Source organism: Canis aureus, chromosome 25 (genome assembly GCF_053574225.1).
Source record: "Canis aureus isolate CA01 chromosome 25, VMU_Caureus_v.1.0, whole genome shotgun sequence".
Classification (NCBI taxonomy): domain Eukaryota; kingdom Metazoa; phylum Chordata; class Mammalia; order Carnivora; family Canidae; genus Canis; species Canis aureus.
The window spans coordinates 20,304,546-20,321,068 of record NC_135635.1 but is presented as its reverse complement, the minus strand read 5'-3'; the positions used below and the strand labels follow the sequence as shown (position 1 = coordinate 20,321,068).

Genomic DNA, 16,523 nt, shown 5'->3' with positions numbered 1-16,523 from the left:
AGCGCACGGGAGTGCGGGAAAGCTAAGTCAAGGAGGGGGCTCGTCCAGTCCTTCACCAGGTGCTGTCCATGCTGCCGTCTATAACTAACGTCTCTAACCTTCGTAGTATCCACGGTTCACCATCTTTCTCTCACTTCGACAGTAGTTTTCTTTACTGGTCCCGGTTTGTACTCCTGGTCTCCTACGTTGAAGTCTCACAGCCGGAGTGAAGTATTCAGAAGGCCAGTCTTTAACCTTGCCACCCCCGTGTTCAAAATCTGCAAACGGTTTCTCACTGCTCTAAGATAGGATAAATTCCTTAACTCGTCAGAGACGGCTCTTGATAGTTTTAATGCTTGTGTCCTTTAAATTTTTTTTTTTTTTTTAATTCGTTCTATAGATGCCTAACTCCTGTTGTGTGCTTGGTAGTGTTTTAGGTACTGGGATATAGCAAGATCTCTCAACTCATGAAGTTTACATTCTTTTGGGAAAGTCAGACTGTAAACAAAACAATGTCAGGGTGATGTCAGGTGGTGATTAGTGCTTTGAAGGAAAATAAAGCAGGGTATTGAGAATGATGGATTAGAGGGATACTGGCTATAGAGTAGGAAGAGATTGGGTAATCAGGAAAGACCTCCTTGAGTTGACATTTGAGCAAAGTATATACCATGCTGAGATGCAGGGAAAGAGCATTGTTGGCAGAGGGATCTGCAAGTCAAAGGCGCAGAAGTGAGAACATGCTTAGAGGTGTGATCAAGGAACAGAAGAAAGTCATCTTGTAGGTGAGTGACTTGTAGAGTGGTAGTCTAAGATGTTGGAAAGATAAGTAATGATCTGGTCTCACAATGGCTTTTATGCATTTGGTTTGGGTTTTATTATGAGTTTGGGATTATATTGGAAGGTTTTGAACATGGAAATGATTTATACTTTAATTAAATTTAATTAATTAATTTGAGCAGGGGCAGGGGGAGAGCAGAGGGAGAGGGACAAGCAGACTCTGTGCTGAGCGTGGAGCCTGACGTGGGGATCAGTCCCATGATTCTGAGATGATGACTTGAGCTGCAGATGAGAGTCACATGCTTAACCAACTGAGCTACCCAGGTGCCTCTGATTTATACTTTTATTTTATTTATTTATTTTTTTAAAGATTTATTTATTTATTTTTGATAGACATAGAGAGAGGCAGAGACACAGGAGGAGGGAGAAGCAGGCTCCATGCCGGGAGCCTGATGTGGGACTCGATCCCGGGACTCCAGGATTGCGCCCTGGACCAAAGGCAGGTGCTAAACCGCTGAGCCACCCAGGGATCCCCTGATTTATACTTTTAAAAGATCGCTGACTACTGTGTGGAAAACAAATTTTGGTGGGGATAAGAGTGAAATCCAGGAGATCAGTTTGGAAGCTTTTGCAGTAGTCCAAATGAAATGATGGGGAGTTAGATTGAGGTGTAATAGCAGAGAAGGTGGTGTGGTTGGATATGGGATATATTTTGAAGGTACAGTGAGGAGGACTTACTGATGGATTTGTTATGGGGGCATGAGGAAAAGTCTCAGGAAGCCTGTTAGATTTTTATCCTGAGCAATTGGACAAAGAGCAGTATCATTTACAGGGATCAGTAAGGCTGGAAGAACAAAATAAAGAACTCTTGTCAGTGATGTGTTATAAGTTGAGGTGCTTATTAAATATTTCCAACCTCTTTTCCCAGTGTTCTTTCTGTTCTAGTCTTAAGTTTCAGCCATATTGAACTTTTTCCATTGATTTTCCATCTCCTTTTCTCCATAGAACACTTTTCTCACTTGCCTGTTCCCAGGGCTACCTCCTGTTCATCCTTAAGGTTTTAGCTTAACATCCAGTTCTTTAGGGAGATTTTCTCCAACTGATTGACTACGTTTTGTCCCCTGCTATATGTTGCCATATGCAGTATGTTAATTAGTGATCTTATTTGACACACTACATTCTGTGAAAGCAGGGTCTTTCTCTTGTTCATTGCTGCCTTCTCCGTTTCTGGTACACGATATCACTCAGATGATTTTTGAATGAATAAATGAGTTACTATCAAGGGGTTAGTAAGATTTGTCAGATAAAGAAATGAGGTGGGGAGGCAGAGGGGGAGAGAAGCCAGACAGATGGAAGGGAGGCACATTCCCCACAGAAAGAATGGTAAGTTTGGAGAAAGTCCAAAGGGGTCTGGTACTGGAAATTTAGTGTAGCTGTGGGACCTTGTGAAGGGAGATGAAGCTAGAGATAGAAGTGGTTCAGAGTGTAAAGAGTCTTGTAGGAGATACCATTGTCATCCTTACTCTTTGATCCTTAGTTTTCTTGGCTCTAAATGACCTCTAAATAAGGATAATAATAGTACTTACAGTTACTGTGAACAGTAAGATTAAGTGAGCTAATAGTAAAAAGCATGTAGTTGAGTATCTGGTATATGAAAATGCTGAATAATTATAGCTATTATTAGTGTAATGTAGCAAAACAGGCGTAAGGTAATATTTTGAAAGGTATATACTGTATGTAAATACTTTACCCTTTTCTATAGTTATATGATTTATTAGGAATGGCCATGATTTTTGTTATTGGCATTATTGTAGCATTGGCAGTTCAAATATGTAATATAGAAGGAAAATGGTTTTGTTTTGGTTTTTTTTTGGTGGAACCAAATAGTTCCAAATATGAGCAAGTATGTTTATAATTAAACATACTTCTAACTAGATATTTTAACTTGGGAAAGGGAGTTTGACTATGAACCTTGAAAATTTATTGAAAATATTTCTTTAGATGATGGGTTTACTGTATCATCAATCACAATGCACTTTCTATTTAAGTAACTCTGGACTTAATTATTTCTTAAGATGATCTAGTCCTAGAGAAAATGGATTATTGTTTCATTTTTGTTATGGGATCATGATCAGTTTGAATGACTGTACATTATTCAGTTTTCCATAATTATGGTGTTGTCTTTTTAGGTACAGCAAACAGAACATCCAGACATGAAAGACCACTGAGAAGGAAGGTAAAACAATTAATGTACTCCACTGTATACTATCTTAATGGTTTCTCAAGTTCTAAAGTGAGGCAGATACTCATGATGAGGCAGGAAAGTGCTGCCCAAGAAGGCTTATAAGGGATGGGGACTTGGTAACTGCCAGAGTGTTGGCTGTAGTCTTTGTTTTTTGTTAATACCCTGAGACTTCTCTGGAACTAGGAGACATAATTTCTCATTACATATTTATTCAATTAGTTTGATCTTTTCCTGGGCTAGCATTACGGGGTGTGAAACTTTCACAGTGCTGGGCAATGGCTATTAGCCATAGCTCCCAGCCGGCCACATAGTCATGAAGATAAATAACCAATAGACTTAACAACCATTCTGTACCCATAAAACCATTTTTTTTTTTTTTTTTACTTTCTGTACAGTATTCAATAAATTATATGGCATATTCAACACTTTATAAAATAGGCTTTGTGTTAGATGATTTTGCCCAAATGTAGGCTAATATAAGCATTCTGAGCACATTTTAGGCAAGCTAGGCTAAGCTATGCTGTTCAATAGGTTAGATGTATTTAAAAGCATTTTCAACTTATGATTGGGACACTGAGTATGCCAATAAACTCATGGTAAGTTGAAGAAGATCAGTATTTCAGAATACATTGTTACTGTTCCACAAAATGTGAAAAATTTGTTAAAAGTCTAAATCCATTAAGAGAAATTTTTAGTGAAGGAAATGTGCTATTAAAGGGGATTCTTAAAAAAGGGGGGGCAGATTCTTACCAGAGGGTTTGCAGAAATGGTGCAAAAATATTACGTAGGTTTGGTGTTTTTTCATTTGAATAGCAGCAGCTTTATAAGAGGTCAGATTTTATATAGGTTGCAATTCTGCTAATGTTTCTTTTAATTGTAGCTTTTTTGCTTTAAAATTAAAGATGTTCATATTTAAAGCATTTAACTATTTTATATTCCTTAGGCGCTACCTCCTAGGACGGAGAAAATGACTGTTGACCAAGACTGGCCTAGTGTTTATCCTGTTGCAGCACCGTTTAAACCCTCTGCTGTACCTCTTCCCATTCGAATGGGTTATCCAGTAAAAAGGGGGGTCCCCATGGCAAAGGAGGGAAATCTAGAACTTCTAAAGGTAAGATAAATTGCTGATTCATTGGCTAAGACTTACATCGAAATAAATGCTGATCCTCTTCCCACTCCTACCCTGCCTTGTACTTCAAAGTTTGCTATGTAGCCACAGCTTACTATATTTTAGTTTAAAAATATTTTTTTCAGGGATGCGTGGGTGGCTCAGGGGTTGTGCGTCCGCTTTTGGCTCAAGGCATGATCCCAGAGTCCCGGGATCGAGTCCCGTATCGGGCTTCCTGCATGGAGCCTGCTTCTCCCTCTGCCTATGTCTTTGCTTGTCTCTCCCTCTGTGTATTTCATGAATAAATAAATAAAATCTTTAAAAAAAATGTTATTTCAGGTAATAATGGATATTGTATTCTGACTGCCCATGGTAAAGAAGACTCAAAGAACCTTGGGCATTTCAGAATGTAATCAGTTGGTCCTGTGGCTTCCCTTTTGGCTTCTTCTTTTCTATTGGCATTTTTCTTATCTTTTAAGTGGAACTAAGAAAAGTGAAATAACCTAATTTGAGCTTGAGAATTAGGGGCTGAAATCTATGTTATTTTTATTTATTTATTTATTTATTTATTTATTTATTTATTTATTTATTTATTTATTTATTTATTTATTTATGATTTTATTTAAGAGAGAGTGAACATAAGCAGGGGGAGTGGCAGAGGTAGAGAGGGAGAAGCAGGCTTCTCGCTGAACAGGGATCCCATTGCAAGACTCCATCCCAGAACTTGGATCATGACCCGAGCTGAAGGCAGATCCATAACTGACAGAGCCACCCAGGCGGCCTTGAAATCTACTTCTAAAAGAGATTTTAAAACTTTCTATCCAGAAAGGTAGAATATTATTTAATATTGTTATAGTCCTTAAACGTCTTTATTTCTTGAAGGAAAATACATCATATTAAATGCTTTAGTTGGTAGCATCTATAATAATTTGTGAACTATAAACTTTTTAAAGAAAATATGAATACACTTAGCCTGAGAATACATATCTTAGATGTTTAATGTTATATACAAGTACAGTTGTCAATATATGAACTGTGTTTTCTACTATATGAGAATCTTTTTCTTTTCTTTTTATTGAAGTATAGTTGACAAAGCAATTTTACATTAGTTTGAGGTGTACAATGTTGTGATTCCACAAATTTGTGTGTTATACTATGCTCACCACAAATGTAGCTACTACCTGTCATATATAGCACTATTAAAATACCATTAACTTATTTTCTATGCTCTATCTTTTATCCCTATGACTTATTTATTCCATAACTGGAACCCTGTATCCAGTTTTTTGTGGTGGGAAGAGGACTATATCTCTCATTCCTCTTCACCAATTTCTCTCATCCCTCCATGCCCCTTCCCTCTGACAACCATCAGTTTGTTCTCTTTATTTATGGCTCTGTTTCTGCTTTTTGTTTATTTTGTCTTTTGGGTTACACATGTAAGTGAAATCATATGGTATTTGTCTTTTTCTGATTTATTTCATTTAGCATATATTTGAAAGTCTTGAAAAACAAAAAAAATTGCTAAAAGATGATGGTAAAAAAAATGAGTTGGTAACATGGAAAAGGAGTTGTCTGCTGCTAGAGACAGGGGTAGATGAAATTTGGAGTTGTGAATGTTTCAAGAGATAGAAGAAAACAAATGTTAAAGAAACTAATCTTTTCTTCAAATGAAAGAAGAGAACTTAGTTTAGGGGCACCTGGGTGGCATAGTTGGTTGAGCATCTGATTTCTGGTTTTGGCTCAGGTCATGATTTCAGGGTTGTGAGATTGAGCCCCACAGTGGGCTCCACGCTCAGCAGGACAAGTCTGTTTGAGATTCTCTCTCTTGCTCTGCCCCTCTCACCTGTGTTCTCTCTCTCTCAAATAAACAAATCTTTAAAATTTTTAAAAAAACAGTTTCCATTTATGTAAAATTGTATACATGTATATATTTTTTTATAGAGATGATTAGATGTTAACCAAAGTGTTAAGACTGTCGGAGCCTGAATAGTTATTTTTGTATACTAGGGGAATTAGGATGATTAAACAATCTGTGTCCTTTAGTGCTTTCAGCATTATGAGGGAAATATGTAGACCTGTAGATTTGTGGTGGGAAGAGGACTATAAGAACAGCATTTATTTTTTTTTTCCACTATCATCATCATAAGATACATCATGAATCTCTATTTCAAGGAATTCATTTATTGAATTCACAATACATGTGACATAGAATTAATATTGTAAAAACTAGATTTTATTATTATAAAGGTTTGTTGTGTTTAGGACTTACTTTTATGAAAACTAAACTTTATGTTTTTGAGACATTAGGCTAATTTAAGCTTTATTTCCCTCTATTTTAGATCCCTAATTTTCTACATTTGACTCCTGTAGCAATTAAAAAGCACTGTGAAGCTCTTAAAGGTAAGTGGTTATTTTAATATATGAACTTAATATTGACTTTGAAAATAAGAATTTCATTTCTGATGATAAAGGGGTCAGTTTATCAAGAGGGCATAACATTTGTAAATGTTCATGCACCTAAGATAGGAACACCTAAATATGTAAAGCAGATATTCACAGAACTGAAGAGAGAAACAGCAGTAGAGCAGTAGGAGACTTCAGTATGCCATTTTCAACAATAGATAGATCATACAGACAGAAAATCAGTAAGGAAACACTGGATGTAAACAGTATGTTTGACCAGATGGTTTAACAGATGTTTACAGAACGTTCTGTCCAAAAGAAGCAGAATGCGTATTCTTCTCAAGCACATATGAAACATTCTCCAGGACAGATCATATGTTAGGCTAAAAGACAAGTCTTAACAAATTTTAAAATATTGAAATCTATCAGGCACTTTTTCTGATCACAGTGGTATAAAAGTAGAAATCTGTTATAAGAAAAAAACTAGAAAACTCACAAGTATGTGGAGATTGAACAACATATCCCTGAATAACCATTGGTTCAACGAAAAAAAAATCAAAAGAAAAATTTGAAAAATCTTGAGACAAATAAAAATGGAAACAATATACTAAAACTTACAGGATGCAACTAAAGCAATTCTAAGAGGGAAGTGGATAGTGTACATTAAGAAAAAAGAGATCTCAAATAAACAGCTTACGTATACCTCAAGGAACTAGATAAAGAACTAAACCCAAGGTTGGTAGAAGGAAGGAAGGAACAAAGATTAAAGTGAAAATATAGACTGAAAAGACGAGAAAAGATCGATGAAACTAAGAGCTGATTTTTTTGAAGAGATAAACAGTATACACAGATCTTTTTGAAAGATAAACAATAGACAACAAGAGAAAAGAGATGACTCAAAATTGTAAATAAAAGGAGTCATTACAGTTGATTCCTCAGAAATATAAAGGATCATAAGAGACTACTATGAATAATTACATGCCAACTAATTTGACAAGCTAGAAGAAATGGATAAAGTTCTGGGAACATAGAACTTACCAAGACTGAATCATGAAGAAATAGGAAATCTGAACAGACCAGTTGCTAATAAGGAAATTAAATCAGTAATTGAGAACCTCCCAACAAAAAAAAAAAATCCAGACTCAGATGGCTTTTTCTAATCATTTAAAGAGATATTACCAATATTTCTCAAATTCTTCCCAAAAAGGAGGTACCAAGGTGACTCAGTTGGTTAAGCTCTGCCTTCAGCTCAGGTTGTGATCCTGGGGTCCTGGTGTCTAGCCCTGCATTGGGCTCCCAGCTGAGTGGAGAGTCTGCTTATTCCTTTCCCTTTGCCCTCTCCACTCATGCTCTCTCTCTTTTTCTCTCAAATCAATAAATAAAATCTTTTTTATAAATTTTTCCAAAAAAGTGGAGGGCACACTTCCAAACTCATTTTATGAGGCCAGCATTACCCTGATGACCAAAACCAGATGAGGATACTATAAGAAAAGTATTATAGGCCAATGTCCTTGATTAACGTAGATATGAAAATCCTCAACAAAAAAGTACCAAACCAAATTCAACAGTACATTTAGAGGATCATGTTAGATCAAGTGGGATTTATTTCACAGATGCAAGGATGATCTAACATGAAAATTTAGTCTATGTGATACATCACATTAACAAAATAAAACTAGAAGAAAACAAGCAATAAATTCCTTGACATGGGTCTTGGCAGTGATTTTTGGATTTGATACCAATAGCAAAGGCAGGAAAAGCAAAAATAAACAAGAACCACATCAAACTAAAAAGCTATTGCACAGCAAAGACAACCATTGACAAAATAAAAAGTCTACAGAATGGGAGAAAATATTTGTAAACCTTGGGTCAGAGGTTAATATACAACCTAAGAATTCATAAAGCTCCAGACAATCCAATAAAATAGAGGATTAGAAGAATTAATATTGTTAAAATGTTCAGACTACCCAAAACAAATTACAGATTGAATATAATCCCTCTCAAAATACCAACAGCATTTTTCACAGAATTAGAAGGAAGAATCCTAAAATTTGTATGCAACCACAAAAGCCCCTGAATAGTCAAAGCAGTCTTGAGAAAGACCAAAGCTAGAGGTATCACAGCCTTGGATTTTAAGATACACTACAAGCTGCGTAATCAAAGCAATAATGATAATCAGCACAAAAATTAAATACATAGATCAGTGGAGCAGGATAAAGAGCCCCAAAATAAGCTCATACTTACATGGTCAATTCAACCTTGACAAAGGAGGCAAGAATATGCAATGGGGAAAAGACAGTCTCTTCAGTAAATGGTGCTGGGAAAATGGGACAGCTACATGCAAAAGAATAAAACTGGAAAAGAATATCACTTTCTTATGCCACACACAAAAATAAACTCAGACTGGATTGAAGACATAAATGTGAACCTAAAACCATAAAACTGCTTAAAAACATAGGCAGTTATTTCTTTGACATTGGCCTTAGGAGTATTTTTCTAGATCTGTCTCCTTGGGAAAAGAAATAAAAGCAAAAATAAACTTCTGAGACCACTAGAATGAAAAGCTTTTGTACAGTGAAGGAAGCCATCAACGAAATGAAAACCTACTGAATGGGGAAAGATATTTCCAATTGTGTGTGTGTGTAAATATTATTTAGTTACAAGAAGGAAGGACATCCTGCCATTTGTGACAACATGGATGGGACTTGAAGACATTACACTAAATGAAATAAGAGAGAAAGACAATTAGTGTCTGATTTCACATACATGTGAAATCTAAAAAAGCTGAACTCAGAATAGTAGGGGCTGAGAGGTTGTGGGGGAAGGAAGATGTTGGCCAAAGAATACAAACTTCTAGTTTTCTGATAAGTTCTGGGTATCTAATGTACAGAAAAGTGATTATAGTTATTAATGCTGTATTATATAACAAAGTTGCTAGGAGAATAGATCTTAAATGTTCTTACCGCAAAAAGAAATGGTAATTACAGGATATTGGTGTTAGCTAGTGTTATGATTGTAATCATTTTGCAACATATAGAAGTGAATCTAATCAACATTGTATTATTGTATACCTTAAACATACACAATGTTTTATATCAATTATATCTCAATAAAGATGGAGAAAATAACCGCATTTTTAATATATTAAATCATCTTACATTCTCAGTTACTGCTAGTTTCTCCTTTTTTTTGGAAAAATTTTCAAGTTGTTTTCAGTGAATTGTTAAGATGACAAATCTGCAATTTTTTTTTTTTTTTCAGACTACTCTACAAGTGGCTATGAATAATAAATAGAACCAGAAATCATAGTCCTTGTTCAGGTAGGTTAGGGACTTACCATTACATTATAGATAGCACATACATAAAAAGACTGAAGAAAATATTATAGAGTGTTGCCGATAGATACAAACGAATATAATCCAAACTGAAGATAATGTAGAAAGGTGTTGAGTAGAATAGTCAGTGGAGTCAGTAATGGAATACTTTGTAGAGAGAGTTATCTTGAAATTGTTTAAAATAACTTCAGTGATATGTAGGTGTGGCAACAACAAGTAGTAGAAAAACTGTTGATGAAAAGCAATAGTCTTCTATTTCTCCTTTCTCACTTGGCCCCTCATTTCAGAAGTGTTGTCTTTTCATCATTGTTTAGGTCTCATAATTACTTTCTGAGAGTGTATTTATTTTTCTATATAATATTCTTTATGTATTCTCTCTACATATATTATATATATATAGTTACATTAGTATATTTGTATTTTTCATATGCATATGTAACATGGAAGTAATCACCAGCCCCCGATTATATCTTCAGCTCTAAATTTATTGAATTTGAATAATATTTGATTCCTAGATATAAACAGATTTCACTCACTTCTTTTTCTTTGTTAAAGATTTATTTATTTATTTATTTATTTATTTATTTATTTATTTATTTATTTATTTATTTGGAATGCAAGGGAGGAGGGATTGGGGGAGAGGGAAAGAGAAACTCAAGTAGACTGTCCTGAGAGCAGAGTCCCATGCAGGGCTTGATATCACAACCCTGAGATCATGATCTGAGAGGAAACCAAGAGTACGATGCTTAACTGACTGTGCTATCCAGGTGCCCCTCACTCACTTATTCTTTTCTTCCCACATGCATGGAGGTAAAGGCAAAGAACTTTTTTTTCATAGTTTTTTGCATGTTTTCATACATATATGTGTTCTGACTCAATTCCAGATCTAATTTGCATTGGACTATATACAGAATAAGGACGTTGGAGTTGTTTTAGGTTCACAGCTGTTATTGATTGGTTGTGTAATTTAATTCAAGGATTAGTACCTTTGGATGAATTCCTAAGCTCATGCTAATTAAGAAGGAGATGTATAAATGCTTAATACACTTGTTAAGGCTTCTCAGGAAAGAAAATGAAATCTAAACACTCTTCACAGGCAGCTTGATCATGCTGGAAGGAGAAATAGCATAGTGATCATGATTATGATGAAATTTGAGCTTTTGGAAGAGCCTTTTTTTTTTTTTTTTTTTTTGGAAGAGCCTTTTATTTAAAAATATAAGGAAGAGGTAAAGAAATCTGAAAAAGTAGGAATAATGACCTTACTCTTAAAATTAGAAAAGAAAAATCTCTCCTATCTCTTTTCATGTATGTGGTCCTCTGTTTGGGAATAGTAGGATGCGTTTTTATCCTTTTAGACTGACACTGATCATTCTTCAAAATTTCTGCCCCATTCAGCACAAACCATGTATTACTTTTTGATCCTTTGTGAAGCCAGTTAAGGAATGCATTATACTGTAATAAATCTCATTTTTCTCCTTTTAAACATTATTTTTAAATATGCATTTATAATCTAGAGACTGGCTTCTTTTAATGAGGTATTTGTAAAATACTTCATAATTCTTAAATGAAAGGCTTTCTTTTTTTTTTTTTTTGAAAGGCTTTCTTATAGCACATTCAGAAGAGTAGCATTATATTTTAAGTAAGTAAGTGCTTTAATCTTTCTTTAATTTTGCCTTTACACTTTTGCCAGCCTCTAGATTTAGATTGTATCTTCCAAATAACTCAAAGGCTTTTAAAATATTTCTTCTCAATTTTCTTTCAAAGTAGGTCAGTTCAGATTTTATATCTAACTTGCAAGTGGAAAATCTGAAGCACAGGAAAGTTAGGTAATTTACCAAAACTTTAATAATCAGTGGCAGAAGTTAAGTAAAAACCAAGGTCTTCCGAAGTCTAGTCTATTGCTCTACCTATCAGATGAATAGGGGTCTATTATGTACTTTCCAGTTGGCTGTGTTTTTTAGACATATAATCCAGTAATTTAAAAGTTGTAATTATCATTTGGTTATTGAAATGACTTACTCAAAGTTATAAAAAATAAAAGACTCAGTACAAACCCAAGAACTCATAAAATTCTCCAAACTAGTCTCTCTTATAAAGTGCTTGGCAGTGTTGCATCTTATAGTGCAGATATTGGAATGAGTCCATATGGGAATGAAATTTAACTTTAGTAATCATGCTTATTTTATTTAAATGTCAGAATATTCTTAATTGCAAAGATACTTCTCTCTCCTCTAAATGTGTGAGTATTGCTCTCTTAAGCAGGGTGTTTAGGGAACGGTGTGAGCTATACGTAATTTGCTAACATATAGTTAGTTGCAGATCTTGAAGAGTCTCTGTGACATTTTTCTGACTGATACTAAACCCTAAATGGAAGCTAAATATAGAAAATTGTTAACTCTAGGAAATGTTATTGACAAAGTACCTCTCACTGTCTCTTAAATCATGTGGAAGAGTTCCTACATATGCCTGTGACTAGCCTCTTCTGCAGTCATGCTTTTTGGAGAAAGCACCGACCCTATGAGGTTTAATGTGTTTGATCTAAGAAACTGATTACTTTTAGGCATTCTTAGAACGAGGTTGTTTAAGGAGTGAAATTTCCATTGAGGGAAACCTGATAGTGCCAAAAGTTTTCATTTCAAGCTGAGGTGAAATAGGAATAGGGCAAAATGAAATCAACTACTTATGAAGTCCCTCAATACAGATAGCTGTAGGATACGCTGGGAGTTCCTTTCAACTCCCCTGCCCCCTGACTTGAGGCCTGAGTTTCTGTCTCTGTGCTGTGGAAATGATGGTGTGCTGTATTCTTGTTCGCAGTGCTTGGAACTTCCTGTTATGGCCCAGTTCTCGGAGCCAGTCCCACCTCCCCTTAGGCTGGTTGTCTTTAGGCTAAAAATGAAGATGTCTTTTCCTCTTTTCTTTTAGCCCCGTTGGCACAGAAGTCATATTAGAGGAAACGTGAATTACTCTAAGGATCTCTTTAAGAATGTCCTAGGCATTTGTACTGGTTCAGTCTGAGGCCCTATTCAACTCCGTTTCTGAGAATTTAGACCATATCTCATTTTCTTCTAAGAGCTTTTTCAGAGCTTCTTTCAGTTCCCTTCAGTAGACCTTTAGTAACTTTTATTTGGAAACGAATTACTGTTAACTGTTGATTTTTCAAAAACAGTAACACTCTGAACTGTTTGCTTTTAGCTGGTGAGGAGGAGTGAAACTGTACCATAACAGGTATATGCAAAGCTATAATAAGCTCCCATCAAGTCATTAGTTCCCTTTTAACTAAACTTACTGCTCCCCACCAAACCCAAGCTATCTAAATCATTCATGTAATTACATTCCCTAATTAGGATTCATCTAAGGAAAAAAAGGGATGTAGGGTGATGTGTTTAAAGTACAAAATTGAGAATTTGTTGTTTGATTTCATGTAACTCGAGCGTCATCTCCCTCAATAATTTGATTTTGTCTGTTAGCACATATTGCGATGAGAATTTCCTTGGCAGAACTATACTTGAGATAATTTTTTTTAATTCTTAGATTTCTGCACTGAGTGGCCAGCTGCGCTGGACAGTGATGAGAAATGCGAGAAGCATTTTCCCATTGAAATTGACACAGCTGATTATGTTTCAGCAGGACCATCTATTCGAAACCCCAAAGCACGAGTAGTAACCTTAAGGGTAAGAAATATTTTTAAAAAAATAAGAATTGGGGTGCCTGGGTGGCTCAGTGGTTGAGCATCTGCCTTTGGCTCAGGGCATGATCCCAGGTCTGGAGATCGAGTCCCACATCAGGCTCCCTGCGAGGAGCCTGTTTCTCCTTCTGCCTATGTCTCTGCCCCTCTGTGTCTCTCATGAATAAATAAATAAAATCTTAAAAAATAATAATAATAAAAGAATTATTATAAAACATTATTTAAAAATAGCATTTTGTATGTGTGAATATAAAAGTCATTATAGAAAATTTGGGAAATATGAAAGTTTTAAGGTATAAAATATAATTGCCTATAATTTTGCCACTCACAAATAAGCACTGTTGACTCCTGAAGTTCATTTTAGTACATATATAGACAGCCTATTAATATAGGATGATACTGTATTTGATTAGTTATCTTTTTTATTTAACAATGTGGATTAAAATTTTCCAAAGTTATTAAACATTTTTAAATTTTTTTATTGAATATAATTGACATACATTACCATATTAGTCTGAGGGGTACAATCTAGTGACAATTATGTATGTTACAGAATATTCACTATATAAGTGTAGTTATCATCTGTCACCATACAGTTGTCACTCCTTAATATTGTTTTTGTTACTATTTTTAAGTAATCTCCATATCCAACATAGGATTTGAACTCACAGCCCCAAGACCAAGAATCACATGTTCTACTGACTGAGCTAGCCTGGTGCCCCTATTTAATATTTTTAATGGCTGCATAGAAAAACATGTAAATCAGGGTCTGTTCTGTACGAAGGCAGTGTTTGAGGAGGGGTGGATATTGATATATAAGAAACCAAGATCTGAAAGCTATGGCTTTTAGTTCACTCTTTCAGAGATTTCCTAGGAAATAAATGATAAATAATAGTGGTTATAATTCCTCTTTTTAAATATCTATAGCTTGTTTATTTCTTTTAGTATTTTACATTAGATGAAGTTTCTAAAACAATGTTTATGTAGTCTCTTTAGCTGTTTTGTATGTCAGTGGGTGTGCGTCTGGTTTTTAGCCTCTAAGTATAAATTGGATTTCAGTATGAGATAATAGCATCTATTATGTTAATGATGTGTCTTATTCTTATAGCATTTTTGAAATGATCGCCTTTGACTTATTGTAATAAATTATATTGTTAGGTTTTCAAATATTGAAGCATTTCTGAACCTTGATTATTTTGTAGTACATAACTTTTTTACTTTACTGTGGATTTGCTTTGTTAGCATTTTATTTAGGATCGTTTGTCCTAATCTCATGCTGCTTTGGAGAAACATTAAATCCCTGCTCTTACTCATTAGGACCATACTACTACATACCACTGCACTTGCTCTGATAGCTTCTATGTATTTGAAACCACTGTTAGTTTCCTCTGGTAAGAGTTTTGATCCATATGGCATGTCTTTCTCATACAGCAGTCATGGAGCAGTTGATGGTTTTTTGTTTTTTTTTTTTTAACTAAAAAAGTTGTAGATTTACAAAAAAGTTTCAAGGATAGTTCCCAGAATCCCCCTATTTTTCACACTACATTTTTTTGTTGTTAACATCTTATTGTGATACATTTATTACAACTGAGTCAATATTGATACATTAGTTATTAAAGTTCATTCTTTATTCAGATTTCTTTTTTTAAAGATTTTATTTATTTGAGAGAAGAATGTGCAGTAAAGAAAGTGAGTTAGGGGGAGCAGAGGGAGATGGAGGATAATAGGCTCCCCGTGGAGAAAGAATCTGTTGACACCAGGTTCTATCCCAGGGTCCTAGGTTCATGATCTGAGCCAAAGGCAGCCACTTAACTCACTGAGGCACCCAGGTACCCCTATTCAGATTTCTTTAGGCACCTCTTGCCTGTGAGGTTTCTCAGAATTTGCTTGCTTTTGCTGACCTTGACAGTTTTGAGAAGTACTAATTACATATTTTATGAAATGTACTGCATTTTAGATTTATTTGATGTTCGTCTCATGTTTAGACTGGTATGTATTTTTGGGAGGAAAACCACACCAGTAAAGTGCCATTTTCATCACGTCATAACAAGGGTAGAGGCTCCTAATATGATGTTACTAATAATGAAGGTTTGATCATCAAATAATACTTTGAGGTACTATTTGCAAGTTTTCTTCACTATAAATGGACTCTTGTTATTTCTCTTTTCTTTTCTTTCTTTTCTTTTCTTTTGTTTTCTTTTCTTTTCTTTTCCTTTTCTTTTCTTTTCTTTTCTTTTCTTTTCTTTTTTCTTTTCTTTTCTTTTCTTTTCTTTTTTCTTTTCTTTCTTTTTTCTTTTTTCTTTCACCCTTTAGAAGGAAGTCATTATGCATAGCCCATACTTAATGGAGTTAGTAGTTATATTCTACCTCCCTGAGGGAGAAATGTCACATAAATTGTTTGTAATTCTTCTATATGGGTGATTAGTCTATTCTCTTCCATTTATTTATTCAACTATTTGTTTATATCATTGTGGACTCATGGATTATTTATATTAGCATTTGGATTATAATCCAACAATAATACATTGTTACTTTTGTTGCTCAAATTGTTCCAGCTTTGGCCATTGGTAACTCTTCTAGTTGGCTACCATGCTCCATCATTTGTTTTTTAGATAGTTTTTTATTTTTTGGCAAAACAAAATGCTCCAGGCTTATAATACACATAACTTACCCCAATCTTAGAATCAGCTGTTCTCCGGGGAGCCCTGACTAATGTATTTCTGATTCATCTATTCTGGAATATGACTGCCCACCTTTTTGAGATACCTTCCAGGACCCTCACAAAAGTAGTTTTTGTACTCCACGTAGTCTGTATTTTAAATCAGTACACTCCATGTGGACTGGAAAAATATGTTGACAATCTCTGTAACCATTTTTATACTATAAGGTAACAAACTTTAATTTCTAGAAATTTTTCAGGGATATATCAGTGTTTGATTTGTAATTTCTTTTCTTTGCTGGGTTTTGGTATTAGGATTGTGCCTTCTTTAT

General features: G+C 34.8%; 1 protein-coding gene across 4 annotated transcripts in view; it reads left to right on the top strand.

Moving 5' to 3' along the window:
- Positions 1-16,523, top strand: part of MRPS35 (mitochondrial ribosomal protein S35) — a 47,282-nt gene that overhangs the window by 808 nt on the left and 29,951 nt on the right. For all 4 annotated transcript variants that reach the window (XR_013364108.1, XM_077870629.1, XM_077870631.1 and 1 more), the window contains exons 2-5: positions 2,946-2,992; positions 3,945-4,112; positions 6,449-6,509; positions 13,379-13,518. Coding sequence is in view for 3 of the 4 variants with exons in the window: in XM_077870629.1 (XP_077726755.1) it covers positions 2,946-2,992; positions 3,945-4,112; positions 6,449-6,509; positions 13,379-13,518 (416 nt within the window). In the remaining variant the exon portion in view is untranslated. The remainder of the gene's footprint in view (positions 1-2,945; positions 2,993-3,944; positions 4,113-6,448; positions 6,510-13,378; positions 13,519-16,523) is intronic.